We start from the raw sequence: 26,436 nt of genomic DNA, 5'->3' as shown, positions 1-26,436 counted from the left end.
CCTCCTCGGTCGTTGCTCTGCTCTCGGTCAGTTCAATCTGGATTAAGACGACAGGTTTGTTCCAGTTTCTTAACTGCTGTATGTGTGTTTGCAGGTGGAATCAGGTTAATGGACTGAAAGCTTTTAGTGGGAAATAATGGCTGGGGGGGGGGGGGCTGAATACTTATTATTAAGTATTCAGGGCTGTGTTTGGTTCTAGGAAAGCTGCTGAAGACAGAACAACTGAGAGGAAAATAAACAGGAAAACTTAAAATGTCACAGAAATGTCATCTTCAACAGAACGCCCTGACTTTAGAGTAGATTTTTGTGTATTGGGGAGGATTCATCAGGAAATTGTTCAAAAAACATCAACAAGTCTGTGGCAGACTGTCGCTACTTTACAGGTCATTTCTGAATTATTTCTTAGGTGGGAAAAAATGTATATTTGAAGTAATTATAAGGAAAATAAAGACCTTGCTCGTATAACAAAGAAAGCACACTAAGGTTGCTGAATATGCAAATGAAGTCTCCAATCATAAATATTAAAGGAGTATTTACTTGGATTTAGATGCAGCAGCTCTTTCACTGTGTTTCCCAAAGCAGCTGCTCAGCTTCACTTTTCTGTGAGCTGATTCATCTGTCGGTCAGTTCAAGGAGAGTTTCACCCCAAAACACTGGAAGAGGAGGAGGAAACAAAGAGGAGTGGAGATTAGGAGCGAGGGAGGAGAGAGAACTAATGAGCCCAGGTGGCTTAGCTGAACACTCAGACCTGAAGATGAGGATTAGATGTACTCTGTGTGTGTGTGTGTGTGTGTGTGTGTTCGATATCCACGGTTGTAATTGAAAACGTCCTCGGGCCAAACAACAGTGACCTGAGAAAGCTGCAGTCTGGTCTCCACTCTGTCATGTCAATTTATCAAATCAACATTTCCTTCGTTGTGTTTCTGTATATATGTAAGTACATTTACTCGAGTACTGCACTGAAGTACAGCTTTGAGGTATTTGTATTTTACTTGAATATTTCCCTTTTATGATACTTTGTACTTCTACTCCACTCTATTTCAAAGGTCAGTAGGCTATTTTATGTTTTTTAGTTTTCCAGCACTATATTTATTTGATACCTTTAGTTACTTTGCAGATTCAGATTACATATGCAAAATATAACTATTATTATTATTATTATTATTAATGATTTTTGGGGGTAGGTTAATGAGCTACCCACCAGTACATAAAGTAATAAAAACACCTTTACCAGCAGCAGCATTAAAGTGATGAACACATGAATGCATCAATCATTAAATAATATAATATATATAATTTTGAAATGGGCCAATCTGCATAATGAGTGTAGAACATATTGAATGCTAGCAGCATGTTGGCCTGATGGTGGCGCTACATGAAAAGTCAGAGGATTATTACAGCTCATCCTGAGGGGAACGTGTCGGTCTGAACCACAATCCATCCAATCCATCCAACAGCGGCTGACGTTTCGGTCTGAAAGTGGGAGAGTTTCAGGACTGTGAGTTCAAACCAGAGTCTGAATCCGCAGTTTGAAGTTTAACGCTGAGACTGAAACCTCTGAAGGACTCAAAGAGAAGAGAGCCGGTTGTTGGTCTGATCCTGAGTGAACTGAGTTAATGTTACAGCAGAAATGAAGTGTTGCCAAAACATTTAAATTAAAAGTAGATGAATAGATTTGTTTAATGTTCCTTTTCAAAATAGATATATGTGGGTGCATTTAGACTTTATTTAGCCTACAGGTAGACAGGAAGACAAGGGGCGCCGCAGTCATGTGTCTTATTCGGCCAGCAGATATTTCTATGCAGCTTTGATCTTGTTGCACACATGGAGGGAAATTATTTGATGGTAGCTTGAAAATTCAAACACAAAGTTCACTCTGATTGAGTAATGTCTGTTGCGGGCTTCTGTACTTGGTGACATCCGTGTGGCCGGGTGGAGACGCTGTTCTGCAGGCAGGCAGCGCCCCCTGCTGGCTGCAGCCCGTCAGTAACAAACACTCATTGAGCTCTGAATGTTTCAGACATTTTATTACAATACGTGTTATGTTGCAGGACTTGGTTGGAATTCGGAGGGTTGCCGGTTCGAGTCCAGTTTGGGCCACAGATACGGAATGTGGTAGCTGGAGAGGTGCCAGTTTACCTCCTGGGCTCTGCTGAAGGTGGCCTTGAGCAAGCCCCTGGACCCATACTGCTCGGACTGTTTGGGCTCCATGTGTATGTGGGTGTATTTTAGACTTGTGTGTGTATATAATATATTATAATATATATAATTTATATTATATATAATATAAATGTGTATAATACTGAAAAACATTAACAACAAATTGAAAAAACACTGAATTCCACCTTGCGGGATTAATAAAGTATGTCTACTTCTTCAAAAGGGGCTTGAGCATCTACCTTTTTTTCTGGGGTGCTTTTAAAAAATATTTTTATAAATGATATATATATATATATATATACATATATAAAATCTAATCATCAGTTGGGGAGACGAGACTTTTAGGAGTCTAATAACGTCATCACAATCACCACATTGATATGCAAATTAGGCGTTAACTAATTAAAATGTTTGCCAAGGCACTGCAGGTGAAATGGATAAACAAAACAACTAAAGCATGTCACCACAGAACTTCCCCAGTTAATGACTTCCATCAAGGGGCGTTTCCTCTGAAATGTTGTTTAAATGTGCAGATTAGTTTGTTTTGGTTAATTTAGAAGATATCTACAGATGCAAACAGACAGAGGGTAGCAGGCTTAAAATAAACACCAAGTTTTGTTTCCATTAGAGTAAAAGAAGACATGGGAGCAAAATAGACCATAATTGACTACTAGGCTATGTGAAAGAATGTCCTGCATTAAACAGTAACTTCATAGTTTTGATCGAAGGCTCCTGATCTAATAACTCTCCATTCTGTCTGTTTGTTGAGTGCTGATTGATCTCTACATGATACAGACAGCCTCAAATGTCAAACTAAGTGCTTGTCACCATTATTAATTGTGTGTAAGTGTAAATATAATTATTATAATAAATTGGTAAGAAAGTCAGAGTTGTGTTAATGTATTTAACATTTTGTTTAAAAATGTTTGTAATTAAAAAATTCTCAGACATTTTTTTGTTCAAGTTCAGTTGCTTTATTGGTGGTCAGTTAAACACTTGCCAAAGCAGTTTGCAGCAAAATCACAAAGTTTAAATTTGAATATGATATAACAAGAATAATTGCAATCACAATCAGTTTAGCAGTTATCAGTTACAAAAACAACAAATACATATAGAACGTAAACTACAAACAGGAATGAACATGATTTAACGTGCCCCATCACCACCACTGCTTTGTGTATGTAAATATGTAAATAAATGAGTTCTCCATTTAATGAAATACATTGAAACATTTATTAGTTTATAATTACGCCATCCCCCCAAGAGTCAGCAGGCATTTAAAAATTCATTTTCCAGACAATGAAAATTGTGGATCCAGCAGACTTAATCGAAATTTGTTTGCATTTGAACAATACATGGCACACTTACTACACATACACAAAAAAAAGATTTGGATAGATTTTTATTGATGCACCCAAAAGCCAAAAGTACAGAAACAACATATAAAACATTTACTTCAAGCCAAGCCAGCTACAAACATCTGTTTCTGACTAAAACATCTGTTTCTGACTAAGACATTAGTACGTAAGTTATAATGCAGACTTGGAAATGGAGCCATACTCGTGTGACCGTCCACATCTCGCAGGAACACGAGGACTCATACTTGTCACATAAGTCTGCTAACGTAGAATTCTTGGCCGCGCCCAGTGGTCCAGTTGTCTTCTCATGGAGTTTCACGCATCTGAAAAAGAGGAAGAAGAAGAGAAACACTTGGCTTAGCAGGAAGTAACTTGAGGTGGTTAAGTTATTTTGTACCTACAGAAAATGTCTTTTTAAAGTTCTTTAAATACACATTGAATTAGTGATAGAATAACTGTTTATGTGACGGCTCATCACAGGACGTTGGATTTAATAGACAAGCATTTTACAGTTAAAATCTAAAAGCGAATATTTTCCATTTAATTATTCTCAGATGCTATTGGAAATCACCGCCGCTGCTACTTAAATTTCCCACAATCATTAACAAACCACGCTCTACTAATGATACTCATGATCATGGCAACACAAGCCCGTTTCCATAGCGTCAACTAGCTACGCTTAGTCACGTCTGTCGGCGTCTGACGCACATGGAACCTTTCACTTCATAGTTCAACGCTAAAAGTGGACGGGTGGGACAAACCTGACTTTCACCCAGGAAACCAGTGTTGGTTTAACGTTGATTCCTTTTAGTGATGTTATGTAACTTAACTTAGGTAATTTAAGTCACATAAGTAACGTAGTTATTTTAAGCCAAACCAGGATCTTTTACTAAACTTAACCAGACTGCGAAGTTTTATAACATAAACCACAAGTTTTATTTTTGAAAGTTTTTTGCTAACTTGAACGTGCAGCCGCACACGTGCAAAGACGATGCTGAAGTGTACCCAGGACGTTAACAGGCGATGCCAAGGGGTCTTGACAAAGATCTGTTTGCCAGGCGCTGAAGGCGGTTAGTGGTAGCAAACATCTCACCTGGACCTCCTATCACGGCCCTGCTGCATGAACAGCAGGCCCTGGGACTCTCCGTGTCTCCTTTCAGTTCCCACGCCTCTCAAAGCGACGTAGAAGCGATTGGATTTCAGGGAGTGCACCTCATGGGGGAAGGTGACGACCACACGATGTCGAACCTCACGGACAATCAGAACCGTCTGCGGTTTCCACACAGTGATGTAGCTGACGGGTCCTTCGGCCCGCTCCTCCCTGATCTCTCTCTCCGCATCCAAGGAGTCCCTGATGCCACCTCGAGCTTGATGGTGTGAATCCCTGTGTACTGGTCCACATCCACAATGAAGGTGTCATGAGAGTCGGACATATACACCTCCACCTCACCCAAGGCAACATCAATGATGACCCGAATGTCCACATTGGTGAACATTGGCTGGGCAGCAAAAAACACAGTGCGCCCCTTTGGCAGGTTGCGAACGGTGGGATCATGGAAGCAGTTGGTCTGGGACGTGGGGTCAAAGCAGAATGGCTCCGCGTCCACGCTGAACTGGCGGTAGCACTGACGCCCGTTCACCGGCTTGCCAATGAAGTAGTCCTTGCACTGGGCACACTAAATTAAAGGACAATTTGAGCAAAACCCAGAAACGTACAGAACAAGGTCAGAAATAGGCGGACGATCTGCAACGTACGATGTGACTAACTATATTATTATGTATTATATTATAAAATATTAAAGTGTGCATATTAGCTGCCTGGTTGTCTTTAAATCCCCTACAGGATTAGAATGAAATGTTTAAATATAACTAAATGTTATTTCTAGAGCAGCAGCATTAACAGCGTATAAACTCAGTAATATCTCAGGGGAAACAAATTGCACATGTCAGTAAAATAAATCAGATTCCTGAAGTTAAAATGCTGACGTTTAGAAAGAAAGAAGAACCCAGACATACAGTAAGTCTGTATCAGTCCTTCCTCCTCCTCCTCTCTGCTGCTTATATTCACAAGATATGTTGGCAACATAAGTGAAACCCTTCTTACATATTTGAAACAGTCTCTAACATGTGCATACCTGCAAGAGGCATTCTGTCCGAGGCCTGGTGAGACAGGAGCCTGTCTCTGTGTTGTTTTGGCAGGTGCAACCCGAGCCGTTGTCTTCACACGTGGCTGAATGGCCATTACACTGACACCTGCGATGAAGAGGAGGAAACGCTACAGATGAGAAGTTCAAAACTGCTTTTTAGTTAAAACACTCAAAGAAAATCCAAACCGAGTTTTACTAAGTCTGCAGCTTCAATCAGCTCTGTCCTTTCCATCTCAATAAAAACACTGCATTTGATGGCATGATGAGTTAAAAGGGGAATCATCATTGTGTGTACCCAAAATAATAGTGACTGTGGGGAAAAACAAAAAAACACGAAGCCATTTTTAAACATTTAAAAGCATTATATTGTTATATTTAGCAGATTAAAGCAGATTAGCAGATTATATTGTTATATTTAGCAGATTAAAGGCTTTGTAAAGTTGGTCACAGCGTGGGAACCCACTGGCCGCTGAGCAGCAAACATTACTCACTTTTCACACTTCCCGTGCAGCAGGAAGTAGCCACTGATGCAGCGCTCGCACTTGTTCCCCACGCTGTTGTTCTGGCAATTCACACACACAGCGTTCTCTTCTGTGGAACCCGCCGACACCCAGGTGTGAATCTGATAAAAGGGAAGTGGGGGCGAGGGTCCAGGTGTGGTGGGAGAAATGGTTTAAGGCACCTCAAATTATTGAGTCTTTTAAATAAAGGACTTAAAACATTTTAATTTTATTTAACCTTGCACTATAATGTGGTTGCACTATTTATCTGTATTTTACATTGATGTTTTTACCTTGTTTTTATGATCCAACCTGTAGCATTTTGAGATTTGTTTTAAATGTAAAGTGCATTACAAATAAAATGTATTAGTATTATTATGTTTACTCGTACTTGCACTGGTGATTTTAGAGTTTTATAGTGTTTTCACTTAAATGCTTCAGCTTTAAATACATAAATAAGACTCATTTATATTAATATCATTAGTAAGCAACAATTTCTATCCTGTTGGTAACCGTTCCTGTTTTTCTCTGGGGGCCAACGTCGATGCAACTTCTGGGCTATCCTCCTTCACTCGTTCTTCAACAGTTGGCAAACAACATACAGGAGCTCCGTTTTTTTCTTGACAAGCTGTAACTTACTCTGTACATTACTACTAAACTAAGGCCTTATTGCTGCTCTTGCCAAATATCGTCTAATTATCGTTAACGACAACATCCCAGAAAATATCTAGATTTCTTTGTCAGAGCTATAAGGATGGCACTCACGCTGTTGAGGTCCAGGGGGAAGAGCTGTGGGTTCTTAAGGGCCTTCTGAAGATTGTTTCGGGATAAACACACAGCACTGTTTCCACTGCAGAACTCCTGACATGGACGACAAGTGCCGCCCCCCTTGGCGGAGCCCACATACAGAGGCTTACACTTCTCACAGTGCTTATCCTGGAAACGGGGAAAGGAGAAAGCATCACCAGTGGACATGGACAAACTGTGCTCACAGCATGCGTTTGACCACAAGCACTCACTATCGTGTTATTGTGACACTCGAGGCAAACATCTGGTTCGTTAACACCGGCGCAGGTGCTGTGTTTGTTGCAGCTGCACTGAGTGGAACAGTTCCCCCCCACCAATCCAAGCTGACACTGGCAAACTCCCGGAGACGTGCACATCCCGTTCACGCAGCCTCGTGCGCACACTGGTTCACACTGACCAGAAAAACTACACGGGTTAAAAACAAGAAGAGGGGATTTAGGTAAACCTGTGCACTAACTGTGAAAAGCAATATGTATTCAGAGCCTGAGGCATACACGCAGACTCTGGCTCTTACCTGCTGAGTGTGTAACCCTGTTTGCAGGTGCAGTGGTCGTGGCAGTCCTGGCTGCTGTTGCAGCGGTGATGACCATTAGAGCACTCGTCCTCAGGTGGGCAGTAGAGGAAGGACCAGCTGCTGTTTCTCAGGGGGCAAACGCCCTCACTCACACCTGGGAGACAAGAATGAGGAGAGCATTTAGATTTATTAAAGAAACGCTCAGTTTCTTGAACACATCGACTTAAAATATTTCTCACCATCGAGTCCTCCTTGCAGGCAGCGTCCAGCCCCATTGCCCCCTCGAGTAGAACACCAACCACACCGAGGCCTGGCAATGCACTGGGAGCACTGGGTGAGCTGGGAGCACTGCGGAGAGCAAGAGCCCCCCCCGGAGAGCAGGCGGCCACACTGACCCGCCTCACATCGCAGGGGCACCAAAGACGGGCTCATGCACTAGAGGGAGGGCGAGAGGTTTGCTACAGTGAATATGCTTTCACTGAATAACTGACACAAGGAAGTCTTACCTGCTGCAGAGCCAAGCTCCACACACAGCGCTGCCAGCCCCCATCAGAGCCTCTGGAGCTCAAACAAAGCCTGCATTCGCGGAGACTGTGGCAGGGTGGAGGGCACGGCAGAGGAGGAGAAGACTCCACCGACATGGGTGAGACACGGGTGAGCAGGGCGTAGCTGAAACACGTCCAGTCGTAGATGGGGTTCACACTCAGGATGCGCCAGGTCTCACCTGGAGAAATCACAACTCAACCTTTTTTTTTAGTGGAACACACCTCTGGAATCTAAAAGATTTATTTGAGCTGCACAGCCATCTCCAAAATAATACTCCATCCATACGCAGTGCTTTCCATCCTTTATGTGCTCGTGTGGTTTGGAGTGAGGTTTCTTTGTCTTACATGGACATCTTTTCTGTTTTCAGCTAAAGATTATCAACACTGTTGGCCGTACCTGTGCGTTTGAACTGGCGTGACCACATGCATTTTGCAGAAGCAGTACACTTGGGGCAGTCAGAGGCCACACAGCTGGTCTCAGTGCAGTTGCTGGACAGGAAGATCTCTCTCTGTTTGATCCGACAGTCCTGTTCAGATGCACAGCTAACAGAGCTGTTGATACAGGTCCCCACTGCACAGTTTGCGCACCACTTACACTGTAGAGCATGCTGGGAAATGAAGTAAAGAACTGAATTTAGTTGACAGACAGCAGCTGTCTCTCTTTGAGCTGTGTTAGATTAGGGCTGTGATTTGTTACCTGTGATGGACTGGAAAATGTTTTAGGGTGTCGTGCGAGGCATTCGCTGCAGGTCTTCAGTCTGTGGCAGTCATCTGCCTGGCGAGGTGCCGGCGAACAAGGAGACTGGCCAGTCAAGCAGCCCGCTCTGATGGAGAGGCAGGCATTTTATTTAGTAGCTGCATGCAGCTTCAGCCTCATTTATTTCGAGTTGCTTTCAGCCAGGCGTTACCTCTCAGCAGCGTCAGGAGAAGCACAGGTTCCCCTGCACCAGACGCAGCTGCCTGTAGTGGTGTTGCAGGCCTCTGCTGTAGGCAGCAGGGCACAGGGATCAGAGGGCACAGACAGGCTCAGGAGTCTGCCCAGCGTGACGCCATTGAAGCCTCCTGAGAGGAAGACACGGCCGCCCCAGCTCGTCACGGCGAGAGACACTGAACCATTTACTGGATCTCCTGCAGCCGAGACTGAAGGAAAGAGATGCGCAGCGGTTAAGTTATGGTAAGATATGAGTCGAGCGTAGCTGGATCAGCAGAAAGACATTAAGACAGCACCTGGCTGTATCCAGGTGTTACAGTTGACCTGGTACAGAGACACAGAGTTACTGTAGTCTTCTGCTTCTGTCCTTCCCCCGACAACGACCATGGTGTCTTTGATCAGCGCTGCAGCGTGGAAGAAGCGGGACGGGGGCTGCGTAGCAAAGAGATGAAGCAGCAGGAGCAGATGTTATCTTAATGCAGTGGGCTGACAGGATGAAAGCTGAGGACAGAGGCTAGATGGGGTCGGCCTCTTACCTTGTTACCCTGTGAGGGGACCAGCACAGACCAGGTGAGGTTGGGATAGTACAGACTGTAGAGCTCGCCTGAGGGCTCCACAGCGTCCACGTGGAAGCGGTAGCCTCCAAACACATAGATGGCATCAGTCGGCTCATGGTAGACTGCTGAGTGGCCATATAAACCTGATTTAAGAAAAACTAAATGATTCTTTGTGTCCATTTTTACACATTTTTTTAATGTGGGGTGAGGCAACACATTTAAATGTTTTGTGCTCATATAAGTGGTGCATCGGGTTATTAACTGAATAAAGACTATGTCACAGCAGATGAAAACCAAAAGGCCTCAGAGACCTGTAGGGGGGGTGCCGGTGTGCGGGGCAATGGTCCAGTTTCCAAAACGAGGGCTGAACTCCAGCAGACGGTGGTTGAAGCCATTTTCTGAAGAGTAACCTCCAATCAGCAGCACAGACGAATCTCGGCGTGCTGTTAGAGTGTGGCCCGCCACCGGGGGCAGCGCTGGGCTCTGTCAGAAGCGCGAGAAATTTAAATCTGATAGATGTTAAAAAAAATAAAAATCATATATTTAGTTTCCATAATAAATCTAATCCAAACCTTGTGTTCCCTCCAGACTAAACTGCTGAGATTGAGACTCCAGGTATCCATGGCAACGCCGTTTTGAGTGACACCACCCACCACCAACACGAAGCTGTGACTGGCTCCGCTGGCTCCAGAGCCAGAACTACGACGGGTAAGCAGTGCAGAGGCGTGGTGATAGCGAGGGCCGGGAGTCGAGCCTTCTTCCGCAGAGCTCGTCGACATTTCGGTCCAACGGCGCTCTGACACAGAATATCTAAACCAAACACAGACAGGACGTGTGTACACCCATCGGCCAAAACATTATGACCGCTCTTCCATCATCTCTCCCAAACACAAAGAACACATAACATTTCTGATCACTTTCAATAATATACGTCCTGTCAGAGTAAAGAGTAAAATACATTTCTACAGCTCAAATATTTGACATTAATACTACTGAGAAAAGTGTCCGGTTGCCTCTACCTGTAGACATTTCCCAGAATACCCTCTGACAGAGAGAGCCCCCCATACATCCAGAGGTGGCCCTGTGGTCCGGACACCAGAGTGTGGCCCATCCTGTGGAGGAACCTGTGGTCCTGGTTCTGTGGAACAACGTTGCATATGAATGTGTGAACTCCATGAATTCTGCAGACGGATGCAGTTTGTGTGTTTTGTTCCGCCTCACCGCCGTCAGCTGTGAGTCCAGCAGTGTGTCCCAGACCAGGCTGTTGGAGTCCCGAGGAACCGAGCAGTCTGAGCCGGCCCAGCTGTCTGAGCACACACACACTCCCAGAGACTGAAACAAAACAACCGGTCAAAATGTGATACCGGCTGGGTAACCTACCAAAAAGATGTGATATTTTATAGCTGAAGATTGTTTTGGCAGCCCGATACTAAATGGTAGATAATTAAACACAATGACCATTCGTTATTACCAAACTCTCTCATTCCCAGATGTAAGTGTTCCTGGTCCCTAAATGGTAACTTTAAATAAAACCAAATGTAAACTTATCATAAATTGACACCAGTCCTACTAGATTACAAGCTCCTCTTCCTTCTGCTACTCCACAATCCTGAGGACACATGGGGTCGCAGTAAGGTCCACCATATCCCTGAGGGCACTGACAGAGCCCCCCTTGGCACTGGGCTCCACCTGGACACACAGGTGACCCCCCTTCACCCTCGTCAGAGCTCTGGTGACACTGCCGCACCCAGAAAGAGGCACTGAAGCTTTGAGGTTTGTTTGAGGAGACGTTGGCCTCAAAGTAGACGGAGATCACACCTGGTGGTAAAAGAGAAAATACGGTGAGTGTACTGTGTATAAATGCACACAAAGGTTACGGGTACACGTGTGATGTATAAAATTGAACGTGATGGAGAATGTGCAGATCGTCCCGCAAACTGGTCTCAGTGCAGTTGCTGGACAGGAAGATCTCTCTCTGTTTGATCCGACAGTCCTGTTCAGATGCACAGCTAACAGAGCTGTTGATACAGGTCCCCTCTGGCCCATGATGATGACTGGCCAATACGTCGATTTAGATTCCCGAGAGCAAGATCTGTGTGCTGAGCTGGGTCCAGCACTACACAGACCAACCCGACAGAAGCGTGCCATGCCGGTACAAATATAAGTTGGATATAACCACTGTTTCTGGCAGCCGGCTGTTAGCAGCGGGAGCCGACAGGTGTGCGTCTGATGTGATCAACAATATATAGTGTTTACTTTTCTACCTAAAGACCTTTTGTTTGGAATTAAATAATTCTGCTAAACTCTCTAAATTTAGTTTGTATGTTTTGTGAACAAGCTGCTTTAATCAAAACGTGCTCTAACTTTGACCTCACAAACATCTCGATTTTTCTTTCAGAGAAACTCTTTTCCCGACTTTTTTTTCACGTTGATTGGGATGTATAAAGGAAAGGCGCACAGGCTCTGCCGTACGCCTGGTTTTATACATGTGGATATTTCTGTACGTACTTAATCTTCAAATCTTTCAGTATGAAAACTGCACAGTCTTTTATACACAAGCACTTTTGACTCATACCCACTGTTAGTCCCTCAGGTTATATAATCTTCTGGGTAGTTAGTGGTTAATATTGATTAGAGGGATGTATGGTAGCCCACTAGGGTTAGGTACAATTTCAACTTTTGCAGCGTGCCTGTAATGGATGTTGAAGCAGATTTCACAAGTGTTTGTTACTGAATAAATACATGGATGGACACCTGAGGTGGCCTCCACAGTGACAGGCTGAGTCCTTGTGGTGCCACAAAACGCTCCAAGCAGGTTGTGATCTGAGCGGACAGCTCCATCGCCCAGGAAACGAGGAAGGCCATCAAACACATAGACAAAGGAGCTCTGCAAAACAAAACATAGGGAATGTACAACACAGCTAGCTAACGAGTTAACCTGCGTGTGTATAATCAGGTTTGTACTCACTTGACAATGTATATGGGAGTCTGGGTTTAGGGTGAGGACTACAGGGGGGCACTGCTGTCTGGGCAGACAAGGAGCCAGGTTCCCCGTCACAGACAGGATCCACAAGCAATGATAAACTTCTCCTTCCCCCTCGGTGCCACTTCGCCATCCCAGAGAAGAGGAGAGGGGGAAGGCAGAGGAGGAGTTGGAGGAGAGCAGCAAAGAACGGCCCTGGCACTGGCGGTAGCATGTGGCCCCGTTCCTGTTGGAAAGAGAAACAAGCCGTGAGGAAGGGATCTGAAAACACAAAACTGGTTTCCATCTGTATCAATACCTTAATGGTATTCAAGTGTGCACTGCACTCAAGGTGAAGCTCTTCTTACCTGGGGTCTCCATAGTAACCAGGCAGGCAGGACTCACAGTGTGGCCCCTGAGTGTTGTGGGTGCAGTAGCAATGGCCTGTCTGGATGTGACAGTATCCTTGCAGAGGGTCGCCATGGCCGTTACACTCACATGGCACACAGCCGCCGCCACCAGCCAGGGCTGAACCGAAGCTACCTGGACGGCAGAGCTCACAGTGGGGCCCCGAGGTCCAATCTGAGTGACGGGGGAAGCACTTTTCAACAAATGCATTTTTTAAAATTATAAATAGGCATGATTCAATATGAGTTAAACACAAAGGATGACAAACTGAGCTCTCACCCTGGCATTCGTCACAGATCCCTGGGGCAGCGATACAGGTGGAGTGGAGGTTACAGCCACAGTCCACGTCACATTCAACACCACTGAGAAGCAGAGTGTCTGACGTCCAGCCGAGGGAACATTCACACTCAAACCGGGGGCTGCCACTACACTGGCCCACACCACACTCATTGTAGCAGCTGTGGGAGGGAGGAGGGGGGGTCAAAATGTCCTTTGTTCAGATTTACAAAAGCAATGCTGCTGACTAAATGGGAAAGGTGAAGAAGGTTTTTTTTGTTAAGAGCGTGAAAGGATGAATTTACAGAGGAACACATTTTTAGACTCGTACGTCTGGTTGCAGTGCAGCGTGCCGTCCCCGATGTATCCTCTCTGACAGCGGCACTCGTAGGAGGAGGGAGTGTTGATGCAGATGGCGAACGGGTGGCAGTTGTGGAGACCCAGCCTGCATTCATCTACATCAGGGCAGGTGGAGTAGGCCCAGACGGCATCTTGCTCTTCTACATACAAGTGGTTCTCCATATCCAGGGGCCGAGGCGGGGCCGAGGTCTGGGGCTCAGGACTTAAAGAGCAGGACAAGGAGACGTGAAGTTGGACATCTACTGTGTTTTGGCTCTGTGGAGAATTTCTGTTTGAGTTTGCGACATTAAGTGCATGGGCAATCTGAGGTATGTGAAAGTCTCAGAAAGCAAAACCCAACCGTCATTGACAAACAAAAAAGCACTTCATTGGAAATAACGTAACTACTACTCAACACAAAGACTGTGACAAGTGAAATTATATTATCATAGTTTATCAAAATGCTCAGAAAAATAAATGGCTTAAGACTTAAAGAGGAGCGATACTCTAAACCCAACAAGAAGTCAGCCTCTTTGATTTTATCGGTAATTTTTGTCGATTCACAGGTTACGTACTTTAACAAACTCCTCCAAGGAAATTATTCAGATCAACTTCAAATTTTCGCAGAGCATTCTAAAGGTATTGACGATGAAAAGTTGTGCTTTCTGTGAGTTTTCGGCGATGGGCGTGTCCGTGGCATGGCGTTGAAAATCAATAACTTACACGTGTACATGCTCACATTGGTACCAAAATCTACCTGTAAGATGACAGTCCCATCCTGAACACATCCATATGCCAAGATTCACTCAAAGTCATAGCGCCACATGCTGGCAACAGGAAAATTACATGTTTTACGCCGTGATCTACAGCTCCTAGCAGGTTGGCCATATCCCCGTTAACACTGTCTCAGAAAAGCATTAACACATTGATGATGCTATGTTGTGAAACTTAATGTAACACCGTGCCCGTGGCTTGGCGTTAAAGTTTGATGGTTTGCCATGAAACAGGAAGTTGTTGTAACTTCACTGTACATGCTCATTTGGCAGATGCTTTTATCCAAAGCAACTTACATTTGAGGAACAACATTCAAGCATCAACAGAGCATCAAATACAGATCTACAACTGACAATACATACTAGTAAGAGCTCACAGTACATATCACATCAATGGGGTAAATACCTAGGGAAGGAAGTAAGAGTTAACAAAAAGTGCAATCAATACAACATCATTGTAGGGGACAGAAGAAGAAGAAGAGCACAGGAAGTGCATGTTAGAGGTTAGGAGTTAGAGGTGTTATAAGAGCTTCTTGAAGTTAGAGAGGGACCAAATTTCACGTTTGATAAGGGTCACGCCCTGAATACATCTACAGGCCAATATTCACACAATGTCATGGCGCCACCACCAATACATTTTCAGCCTGTGAGAAACTGACCCACCCACAATATTTAAAGTATACAATTACCTATATAACAAAAACCTGTGTGTAATGTAAAAAAAAGTCTGATGCTTACAGACAGCTTCCTGCATCAAGTCATTAAAGCGAACTAAGAGATATCTTACTTTGCAGCCCGTGCTTCAGCCACAGCCACACTGCAGTTATACACCAAGGGGTCATCGATTCCCGCCCAGTCTCCCCTCAAACATCTGAAAAAGGTGGAAAACATAAAAACATAAATACAAGAAAATCTAAATAAAAACAATGTCTTTTAAAGGTTCAGTGTGGAAGTTTTAGTGGCATCTAGAAGCGTAGGTTGCGAATTGCACCTAAAGCTCACTACACATTCACATGTTCCTACAATGGTCGCTTTTCCCGTTAATCCCAATAGCAAAACTCATAAATATAAAAACTTTGTACCTTTTCTCCATGAGGCTGTACATTATATCAATTTAATTTCTAAATCCAACAACAAAAAGGCTGTGAAAGCTGTCAACATGTGGTCCTCTTTTAACATCTTTATATAATATAGACTAACCCCTGTCGGCTCTTGTGCTGAATAATACATGTGGTCCTCTATTTGTCCAAATTTCTCTAATTTTCTTACTTCTAATAATCCAGACAACGACTACTACTTCTACCGAAACATACTATGTAGTGCAGTTTGTCCGTTTGGGGTACTGTGGAAACATGACGGTGCAACATGGGTCTTTCTATGTAAGAGGACCTGCAGTTATGTAGATAGAAATGTCTCATTCTAAGGTAATAAAAACATACGGTTCATTATGTAGGTCTTTATACACCACTGAGAACATAGTTATGGATATTATATTACATTTCTGTCAATAAATCATCCTAAATGTGACACACTGGACCTTTACGATATCAGCAATTTGATGATAAAAAGAATTTATTAATTAGTCATTCACTACACGTACTTTCTCTGTACAGTGTACTTGTCACAGGATTGTTGTGCCCTACTTACTTTCCAGTAGTGGGATTGTTGCCACACCAGCCACACTGGAAGGTCCGCAGACAGTCTGTGCACGTGTTTAAAGCTGAACATCGCTTACACTGGGGAGCTGAATAAACACTGAAGAGTACAACAATAAAGAATAAGAATATTAGATTGTTGATCTGAGGTTCATTTCAACTCATTGAGTATATCATTTTACCATTTTACCTGCCGTACCACTCCCTGCACTCTCCATGGGGGTATTTTGTGAGGTAGGCGGTAAAATAGAAGCAGGTTTGCGCCGACTCACACCATGCACACTGGCTGGAGTTAGACAGGCACTCACCACATGTCTTTCTCCTTTGCAAGACAAAAAGATGACCAGAGAGGGGAAGACAGTGAGGTTGTATCAGTAATTACCCGGGTTACAAACATACTGTAGCTTTTCATCTCACTGGTTGCAGACTTTAGGACACGCCCTTGGGTCGCGTATGGAACCATCTAGTCTTCCCCGTCGACCGCACTGGTAGTCTTTCTTGCTGGAGTTTATCTGCCACTCACAATAAGGGTCCTGCAGGTCAAAGTTAGTTATATACAAGTTATATAGTGACGTTCTGTGTTAAAACTTTTTGAGCCGTTATCTGGGATTTACCCGAGTACAAGCAGAGCAGTCTCTGTGCTCCTCACACAGGGGGCAGTGCTGGGGTCCCAACAGCAGATGGCGCTGACCTTCTATCTGGCCTTCCCTCTTGTCTCCCTCAGGGCAGGACTCGAGATCTGGGCTGTCCCGCAGCAGGCAGCGGGACAAAGATGGGCACCAGCCACAAGACTGGTCGGACAGACAGGCCAGACAGGACATGTACCCTGAGCAGACACCTGAGCAGTAAGGCTCCAAGAACAGGAACGGGATCTCCTGGAAGGAGAGCACATTGTGAGGATATGAGTTAAGTTTGTTTCTTCTGAAGGAAACTAATGGTGCAGAAAGATATAAGAAATGTGCAAGCAACACCAACTTCAGCTTGTTTTTTTTTTACTTTCCCTTCAGATTAAACCTGTTTGCTTTTGTGTGCTGGTACTCACACTTCCTCCAGGCAATGTTCTGTTCCATATCAGGGCCATCTCACTGGTCTGCCCTGGGTTGGAGTTGTTAAGGTAGCCCTCAGCCTCAACAAGGTAACGGTTGCCCCTTGTCAGGTTAGAGAACAGTCTACTCCCATCTTTGCGAGCCAGCAGCTTCAACTCCTCCTCCTGCTGGGCTGGCCAACGACCCAGCACCTCCTACACCAGTGGTTTAGGTATTCCAAGAGAATTAAAGAGAAAGAAAAAGCAGAGAAGAGTTCAATAAAAATAGCAAAAGTGGTGCCATTTAATCTGTCATTTAATTTAAAATATTATGGTAACACTATCGTTCCTCAAATGAGCATAAAATAAAATTTACTAATTAAATTTAAAATTAAATTAAACGTACATGATCACATTCAATTACAATATATGTCCACAGTCCGTTACACTATTGTGAGTGTTTTGGGGAACACTTCAGCAGCAAAACTGTCAATAGACATTCAGTCTTGCTTTCAATCCACGCAACAGCAGATATACAGAGAGGTTATTGGTGCTGTACTGATTACTTCAGTGGGGATACTTCCAATAGTCACAAAGTTATTCCACATGGGAATACAATCAAGCAATTTCAGATAAAGGTGTTTTAAAAATCAGGTTCCCTCACCAGCTGCCTGGAGTTGGGCCCTGATGCCATTCGAGCCTCAAAGTGGATCCTCTGAATGCGAGCCCACATGGAGACAGTCTCAGTGGGAGCGGGTGCAGGCTGAGGGCCCCCAAACAACGGGTGGATGAAGCCCCTCAACTGTAGGGTTACATCCATTTCTACAGCATGGCTAAGGTCAATGGTGGCGCTGCGGAGGATGAAAACCTGGCAAAGGGGCAAGGAGGACAGATGTGGAAACGCATCAACAGAAGCAGCACTCTCTACAAGCTGCTCAGGTTTGGTCAAGGTTAAGAACACAAGATAGAAATGAACAAAAAAGAGAAAACTGCAGTAATGTTGGAGGGAGGAAGGAAGTATAAGCAGAGAGGGAAGTGGTACAACTAATCCAGTTTGTGCTTGAGATTTGGACTCCGTACCTTGTCAGGCTGGGAGTTGTTGCGGGGGTGCTGGAAGGTGAGCAGGTGCAGACCAGGTGCATAGTCCTCTGTGCGACAGGAGTGGTGGGACGTTAAAAGTCTGCGCTCCGCCCACCAACCGTAGGCCCCTGAGATCCGGTCTAAACGGCATGCACTTTGTTCTGTGAGACCGACAGACACAAAGACCACATCTGAGTAGCCTGTCCATCCACCTCTGAAACACGCCCAACTAGGGCTGTACATAACGATTATTTTTCAAGCCAATTAATCAAATCACGTCACTGATGTGTTGTGATAGTAATAACAATAACAGACATTAATTTGGCTACTTTACTGAAAACTTTAAATGTTTCTGACGTGGATTTATTTCAATATTGAGTTAGATTAGTTAAATAAACAGAAAAGACGACAGATGACACGCGGTGTGACGTTACATTACCATGACAGCAGCGGGGCTCGCAGAGCAGCACGTCTGTCTAAAATACTCCCAAACGTTAGATGGTCAAAAGCGCTGTCTGGTAGCTGGAGCTTGTCCCTACTAACACCGGCTGCAGCGACGCTTCGACGCACGTAATGTGAGTCTATGTATTTACTCACCCCAGCCCTTCGCCCAACATGAGTCTAGTCCATAGACTGTGGTCTAGACCCTCCCATGTCCAACTCCCAACATCCATTTCAGGGGCTTATGCTGTATTTTATTTGCCTCGAAAGATGGAGCCGGGAATGAAGCCACACCCGAGTTCAGCGCGTTCCAGTACAACTAAAGTCGAAAACCCAAGATGGACGCCATTCTTAGCAATACCAGCTGACAACAATGCATTACACTTTATTTTGCACATATAAATATGATAGCCACATGTCCGCATATATAAGTTGGACAGGACTGTCTGTACGGCTATAAACAGTGTATCACTACAGCTTTCACTACTGTTGATGCCCGACACAGCCATCTTGGATTTTGAGGTTGGGCTCTCCTGACTTTCCAAGTCAGAAATCCAACTTAAGCGAACTCAGAAATCCTGACTTCCCATGTCAACTGGAAGGCAGCATTAGCCCTTCTCTTCTGCTCTCCTTCCTCCCTCCCTGGGTCTCACCTGACACTGGTAGGCAGGACGCTTTGTGAACACACCAGACAAATTTCCCAGGGCCCCCAAAAGCCGGGGTGTCACTGAACATCAGACAGGACTGGCAATCAGGCAGGAGGCGAACCAGGCCCAGGCAACTATTACTGCCACACTGTGAACACAAAACAGGGGCTACCGAACGTTAATCCTGACAGATATTCATACAGACACATCAAAGTCAAACAAATATTTGGGTGGGAAAGGATATAACAACCACACTGCTGTGCTGGAGGAAGTGTTACCGGATGAGTGTACTTGTACTCTCAACAGCGGCCTTCACACCAGCTGCAGTCCAGGTTCTTCTGGCACATGGTTTCATTTAGCGCCTCAGCACAAAGAGTGTCCTGATGAGGCAATGTACAAATACAGACAGACAGACACAGACAGACAGACAGACAGACAGACGCACACAGACACACAGACACACACAGACAGTCACACACACACACACAGACAGACAGACACACACACACACACACACACACACACACACACACACACACACACACACACACACACACACACACAGACAGACAGACAGACAGACAGACAGACAGACGCACACAGACAGACACACACACACACACACACAGACACACACACACACACACAGACAGACAGACACAGACAGACACACACACACACACACACACAGACAGACAGACAGACGCACACAGACAGACAGACACACACACACACACAGACACACACACACACACACACACACACACACAGACAGATAGACAGACAGACAGACAGACAGACACAGACACACACACACACACACACACACACACACAGACAGACAGACAGACAGACGCACACAGACAGACACACACACACACACACACACAGACACACACACACACACACACACACACACAGACAGACAGACAGACAGACAGACGCACACAGACAGACACACACACACACACACACACAGACACACACACACACACACACACACAGACAGACAGACAGACACAGACAGACACAGACAGACACAGATAGACAGACAGACAGACACACACACACACACACAGACAGACAGACACAGACAGACACAGACAGACACAGATAGACAGACAGACAGACACACACACACACACACACACACAGACAGACACACACACAGTCACACAGACAGACAGACAGACAGACAGACAGACAGACAGACACACACAGACAGACACACAGACAGACACACACAGTCACACAGACAGACAGACAGACAGACAGACAGACAGACAGACACACAGACGCACACACACACGCACACAGACAGACAGACAGACAGACACACACGCACACAGACACACAGACAGACAGACAGACACACAGACAGACAGACACACACAGACAGACAGACAGACAGACAGACAGACACACAGGTATTTCCCAAAAATTTAGTCGTCCCTAGTTGCTCTTACAGTCGTCCCAGTGAAATTACTTCCTGTTTACATGTTTTCTGACATTTTACTCACCCTGTCACCTTGATTTCTACTGACGAACAAGGGAACTTTGTAAGCCACCAGGTCTCCACGGGCAACCCCACTGTAACCCCCAGCAACCAGCAGCACTTGTCTCTCCATCGCAGCAGCAACATGTGAGTAACGCCCCCACACAGCGTCCCCATCTAAGAAAAAATTTAATATTTGTGGGCACTATAACAACCATTAATAAACTAGTTCAGGGTTCCCTCTCTTTTCTAGAAAGACTTTGATCTATCTAGATATCACATCACAACAATATGTTCCTCTCTGTGGAAGTGGATTTTAAAGATGTGCAGTGTCTGGCTATAACGTCTCTATGAAATCATCTATTAGATGTGTAGAAATTAGGGCACATTGATCTAGCCTTGTTTAATGCTTTAATGTTTTAATATTGTATATTTTTATTTCTATAAACTTAATAATAACTACCACAGTCAGCGGCCAGCAGTGACGAATATTTACCTCCGGAGGATAATGCAACTTATATTATTTAAAGTTTCGGTCACGTTTATCGGCTTTGGCTGTGCACCAACACATGTCTACTTAAGACCAGGGGATAATTGATACAGGTGTGGCCCATGGCCAGGTGCTCTTTGTGGAAACATGGTCGTGTCAGCATGGTTTTGATCATATTAAGACTGGCTTTAGTTTAGTTTCACAAATCAGAGCTATCTCCTGTCACTACCGGTGTTCCTCAGGGCTCTGTTCTGGGCCCCCTCCAGTTCATCATCTATCTGCTTCCTCTTGGCCGTAATTTAATATCCTTGACCTTGAGTGTTCAGAAAGGTGCCTATAAATAAAATGTATTATTATTAATAGTTTGTTGGAGAGTTGTTTTAATGTTTGTATTCAGAATAAATAGAATGAAATATCCGAACTTAAATTTGTTGTGAACAAACAGTGTGGATTTGTGCATTTTATACCAAATAAGTTTGGACTACTCCAAATTCTTTCTCTCTCCATGAGAAAAGGAGGAGGGGTTTTGGATTATTAACCCTCTAGAGACAGCCGAAGCGACTCCAAGGAAGAGGTGAAAGGTTTCTCTCCCTAAGTGCTGTTTCTGGGCAGTCTGATCGTAAATCTTGCCACCTCTGATACCGCAGCCAGATAACGCGGTGCCTGACTGTTAAAATGACACTCACCAGAGACTAGCATCTCCTGAACTCTTCACTTCGTAAGCGAGAGCAAGAAACCCTAAACTGCCCCCCCACACACGTAACCATGGCAACTGACCTTCCTCTTTGTTTGATTACCTCACATCAAAGGATTTTCTCCTTTTCACAACCAGATGCAAATTTGAGGAACTCCAGGACATCCAGGGACAGCCCTAAATTCCTTTTTTCATTTATTTGTAACCAATGCTTTGTTCACAACACTTTATGACTCTTCCTTTAGAAATGATGATAAAAATTGTCATCCTATACTACTCGAGCAATTTTCCAGCTCAAATTTAAGGTTAAAAATAACTAAATTGACTAAATTTCCCAGCTCCTGAGCAAAGATTGTTTTAGGGTTAAGCAGAGCTATCCTCATGTAACCCCAGCTCCCCCAAGTGGACAAAATAAGTATTACATGCCATTCTGAAATGCTAGCCCGGCTGGGAGAAGCGACACGCAGTAAGACCAAAACCCTGCAGTCTGGTCAGTGATGTCCCATAGTTGTTAATAGATTATCTTTAACTCTTAAAACTCATAGCTCGCGTTCATTAGCTGCCCGTATGAGTCACATGCTCCCCACAATAGAACCTTCTCATTGTTTAGCCATTTTTTATTTCTTTGATGTATTTAACCGCATTTTTATATCACCTTAATTAGTTAATAAATCTCACTGTAACCAAAGAAATGTCTCCAAGTCCCTGCCAAGAGAATTTACCCCTTCGATATGAGATTGACTGACTGATTTAAGATAATTGAGCGATTGTTAACTAACTGATCACTGGTGAATAATGTTAGTTATTAACCATACTCAGAGGTCCGGAGACTCTGGTCGAATTGGATCTCCGGTGGTGCCCCGCGAAACGAGAAGCTTTGTGAATTAATATTTTCTGAATATTAAAATTCATAATTTGGTATTAATTCTCATACATTTATTAAAAAACATCGTGGTCATGCTACAGAATGGTGCCCCATGTGAGGCCTTGACACACTCTGGAAATGGACAATACTCACTAAAGCCTTGATACTGAGAAATTATGCATTAGTCCCAGTGAGAATTTTTCCCTCCAAAATTTTAATTTCGCCACTGCAATAATTATTGCCAAGTAAGTTGCTCCCTAAGAATGTTCTGTCTCCCCTCTTAACTGTCTGACCTAAATGCTGAAAGTGTGTGAATTTGGCCGCTGCGCCTTTGTCTTTGTGTGAAATGCTTTGTGCAACGTTAAATTTTGGCCGCTGCACCACATTGTTCCTTGATGTTCAGAACAGATCTGTAGTGAGCTGAGCTTTGAGGTTCCAGCCGAGCTAATGTTAATACTGAATGAATTACTGTAACGTTACCATTTCATGAGAAATCTGAGCTACAGCTACATGCAATCTCCGCTGACGAGCGGATGAAATGCCCTTTTTGTTGAGAGAAACTTGACTGATTTATTGAGATAATTTTGAGGCCTATGAGGCAAATAGACAGTTGCGCTGTACCGATGTGATTTGTTTGCGGCTATAAGTAACGATCTGACACGCTGAGATTGTTATGTTATGATTTATTGCCGTTGCTGCAACAACGGTCTGCTAACTGCGTTAGCCTGAAGCGAACAGCTGTTGGGTTGGAGGACCAGAGCCCAGAGAGGAAGCTTTCTCTTCTTCTACAACATTGCAACATAGACTGCGCCCCAGGCGGAGCCACAGCTCCCCTACTGGCTGGCGGAATAAATTGCATGCTCTGCATTAAATAAACTTCAGCGTCACTAATGCCAGAAGTTCAGCAATTGAATTGAGTGAATTAAACCAGACTCTTGTGATCAATTTTGTTAACTGATTTTGAGACACATAAACCACTGTGTTAAATTAATAGGGAGTGTAGGATAGAGCACGGGCTCTCCCTTTTTCTTGAATACCTGCTACTTTTAAAGATCTATTGGGTGTTTGCTTGTAACAAAGGTATTAAGCCAACTTTAATTTTGATGCAATCATTACTGCTGCAATATCCCTGATTTTGACTTTGTCATTTTGAAGCCTTTTCTGTAGTGCTATTATTTTTGATCCTTGCAGGAATAAGAAATACAGAATAATAACATCGCGATTGGAATTTTGTTAACCTTTTGTTGTTTGGACTGCTTGGAATTCTGAAACCCACATTAAGCTTGATAAGTTGAATTGATTGCTGAACTCAGGCTTTCTTTAACCCCTATTCATTGTAAATGTAACTCTGACTTTATAGCAATAGGAATTTGATAACTTTGATAATTACCAAAGGGTAATTAAGACTTTCAACTTAATCATTGTTGTTTTTGAGCCACTTTAATCAATTTGGGATTTTTGTTAATTTAACTTTGAACTTTGAGTTTTTTCTCATTGACTTTGAACTTTGATTTTAGAAATTTTAATTATTTTAATCTCAAATTTAAATTTTTCCCAATTTTGAATTTTGATTTTAAAATCTAATTATTTTAATCTCCAAAAAAAAAAAAATGTTTTCTCAACTTTGAGTTTGATCTTGATTGTCAAGCTAGTTGCTAGTTTGATTTGATCTATAGCTTTTAAATTTAATCCCAAGTGTGATTTAATTTAATTTTTCCTATTTTTGCTTTTCATCCTAAATTTAATTTTTACTTCTCAGTTTGGTCATATAAGTCTGATTTGAAAGTCAGCTTTCTCCAACCTGACATTTCTCTCTTTTTTCCACTAGTAGCTGAAGCCCTGCTTAACTGACTGGCTCAGGTCTGCTGTACCAGCAAACACCTGTACTCTACTTATGATTTTATTAAAGCAAATTGTATAACTGAGTCCATAGATTCTGATCCTTCTTTTCTTCAGATTCCAACCTTCCAAATTAACTTAAAGGAACATCAACAGCTCCAGGAAGCTATAGAAGCAACACCCATTTTTATTTTAATGCATATCCTCTGAGTTGACACACTTTGTTGTCTGATTTGGACTTGCACCAAAGTCCTTAACCAAACCACTTGAGCACCTGCCTTTGAACATGGCAGACCCACGCTTAGTGGCAAGCAGTGGGGGCGACCCACTGGAAAGCTTTGACCCCATCTTGGCACACATGACCGAGAATTTGGTACCTGGCTACTCAAGCCAAATACAAGGCACCGATGCGGTGGATCTTGAAACAATTTTTGCAGAGCTGGTAACAACTGCTCTAGCCACTTCCTCAAAGGACAAAGCCTTGTCCCAGATGCTAGGAAAACTAGCTATTGTAATGTCTGCCCAGTCTAAGCACACGCACCAGCTTGAACAGCAGCTGGAAAACACCAAACAGTTGCTAAGTGAAGCGGAAGAACGCATCACTGACCTACAGGCTCCTCGCCACCTCCCAGAGGAGGGTGAAGTCGATGAAGAGAAAATTGAGCTGCAGGAAAAGACCAACCAGCTTGAACACTCACTCTTTCAGCAAGAACAGGGGTTAGAGTGGACTAAAAGTAAACTTAAAGACCAATCAGAAACCCTCCTTAGACAAGCAGTGGGGGAAATTAAAGAGCTAAAATTACAAGTCAAGGTTCATAGCAAACTTAGAGAAGTTGACCAAAAGTGCATACAAGAAATGCGAAGACAGCTAGAGGATAGGGACAGAGTAACCCAATCCCCACTACAGCAGGAAAGCAAGGAGGAGAAGGTGGCTGATGCCAGAAGAGAGTTCCAGCTCTCATGTGAGACAGCCAAACATACTCCCTCCTACAAAACACTCCCACCAGAGAGAGACAAGGCTTGCTCCCCTTTGCCAGCCTCAGGAGGATGGTCTCCACGACCACTCCCACAACTGATCCCACAGGATCATATGACAGAGCGCCAGAGAAATAGCCCTCCACCTACTCGGGGGAAGACGGCTTACTCCCCCTGGCTGCATCCGCCGCCCACTGCTGACCATGACTTAAGCCCCTCTGACAGGGACTTAGACAAAATCGCTCGCCACATAACACGCGTCGAGCCTGAGTCTACAGGCTTAAATGAGACCAGTATCTATCTAAAAGATATTGAATACTACTTGGGGAAATTCCCTGCTGCCACCACTGACGACAAGATTTACCTGATCAAGGTGACATCTAGTCGAGAGGTCAGCAGCTTTATTGAACGCCAGCCCAGGTATGTCAGACAAGATTATGACTCACTCTGCCAGGCACTGGTAGAGGAATATTCTGACTTGACAGCACAATCAGGTCTAACAGCTGCACTTGCTGTAAAGCAAGGGAGGCCAGAACCTCCTCAGCAGTACTACAACCGACTCAGACAAGCGTACTTTGGTACCAAAAATATCTTTTTATCCAAAACCTCCACCCCACTACCAGTCATCATCTGGGTGTGGCAGCCTGCCCACGCACCCAAACTAGTCGACAGCTACGCGAGTTAGCTACAAAAGGATTTGAAAAGCAGAGACTCACCATGAGGAGGCATCCTGAGCCCCATGGTGTCCTCACTCTCAGCATCAATTCCCTACAGGTGGAGCCAAAACGAGCTCCTGGTCTTGAAACACCTGCGTCAACCTGCATCACCTCCCAGAATTATAGACCAAGCCAGAAGCAGAGGTGCAGCCTGCCTCAGCAAAATGAGCATGGTCGACGTCTCTCAGAGCCATCTTGGTCTGACAAGAGCCAAAATCTGAGGCCTGAAACCCATCGG

General features: G+C 44.1%; 1 protein-coding gene across 1 annotated transcript in view; it reads right to left on the bottom strand.

Moving 5' to 3' along the window:
* Nucleotides 1-3,656: 3,656 nt before the first annotated feature.
* The window catches only part of LOC119885848 (multiple epidermal growth factor-like domains protein 8), a 46,071-nt gene continuing 23,291 nt past the window's right edge, over nucleotides 3,657-26,436 (bottom strand). Inside the window, 36 exon segments of the mRNA XM_038696184.1 lie at nucleotides 3,657-3,841; nucleotides 4,612-4,861; nucleotides 4,864-5,194; nucleotides 5,654-5,771; nucleotides 6,157-6,287; nucleotides 6,931-7,101; nucleotides 7,185-7,377; nucleotides 7,487-7,640; nucleotides 7,726-7,921; nucleotides 7,993-8,210; nucleotides 8,429-8,639; nucleotides 8,729-8,855; nucleotides 8,940-9,171; nucleotides 9,259-9,394; nucleotides 9,499-9,662; nucleotides 9,831-10,002; nucleotides 10,092-10,329; nucleotides 10,539-10,657; nucleotides 10,741-10,851; nucleotides 11,090-11,337; nucleotides 12,274-12,406; nucleotides 12,488-12,728; nucleotides 12,850-13,063; nucleotides 13,169-13,347; nucleotides 13,497-13,727; nucleotides 15,065-15,148; nucleotides 15,925-16,032; nucleotides 16,123-16,254; nucleotides 16,350-16,465; nucleotides 16,547-16,807; nucleotides 16,975-17,172; nucleotides 17,621-17,824; nucleotides 18,037-18,197; nucleotides 19,131-19,272; nucleotides 19,403-19,504; nucleotides 20,645-20,796. Coding sequence (XP_038552112.1) covers nucleotides 3,670-3,841; nucleotides 4,612-4,861; nucleotides 4,864-5,194; nucleotides 5,654-5,771; nucleotides 6,157-6,287; nucleotides 6,931-7,101; nucleotides 7,185-7,377; nucleotides 7,487-7,640; nucleotides 7,726-7,921; nucleotides 7,993-8,210; nucleotides 8,429-8,639; nucleotides 8,729-8,855; nucleotides 8,940-9,171; nucleotides 9,259-9,394; nucleotides 9,499-9,662; nucleotides 9,831-10,002; nucleotides 10,092-10,329; nucleotides 10,539-10,657; nucleotides 10,741-10,851; nucleotides 11,090-11,337; nucleotides 12,274-12,406; nucleotides 12,488-12,728; nucleotides 12,850-13,063; nucleotides 13,169-13,347; nucleotides 13,497-13,727; nucleotides 15,065-15,148; nucleotides 15,925-16,032; nucleotides 16,123-16,254; nucleotides 16,350-16,465; nucleotides 16,547-16,807; nucleotides 16,975-17,172; nucleotides 17,621-17,824; nucleotides 18,037-18,197; nucleotides 19,131-19,272; nucleotides 19,403-19,504; nucleotides 20,645-20,796 — 6,350 coding nt within the window. The 3' untranslated portion in view covers nucleotides 3,657-3,669.

Source organism: Micropterus salmoides, unplaced genomic scaffold (genome assembly GCF_014851395.1).
Source record: "Micropterus salmoides isolate LMB-PRFRI ecotype aquatic unplaced genomic scaffold, ASM1485139v1 Ms_hic_scaffold_1, whole genome shotgun sequence".
Lineage (NCBI taxonomy): Eukaryota > Metazoa > Chordata > Actinopteri > Centrarchiformes > Centrarchidae > Micropterus > Micropterus salmoides.
Note: the sequence above shows the minus strand (reverse complement) of the source record. Positions and strands in the feature narration are given on the sequence as shown.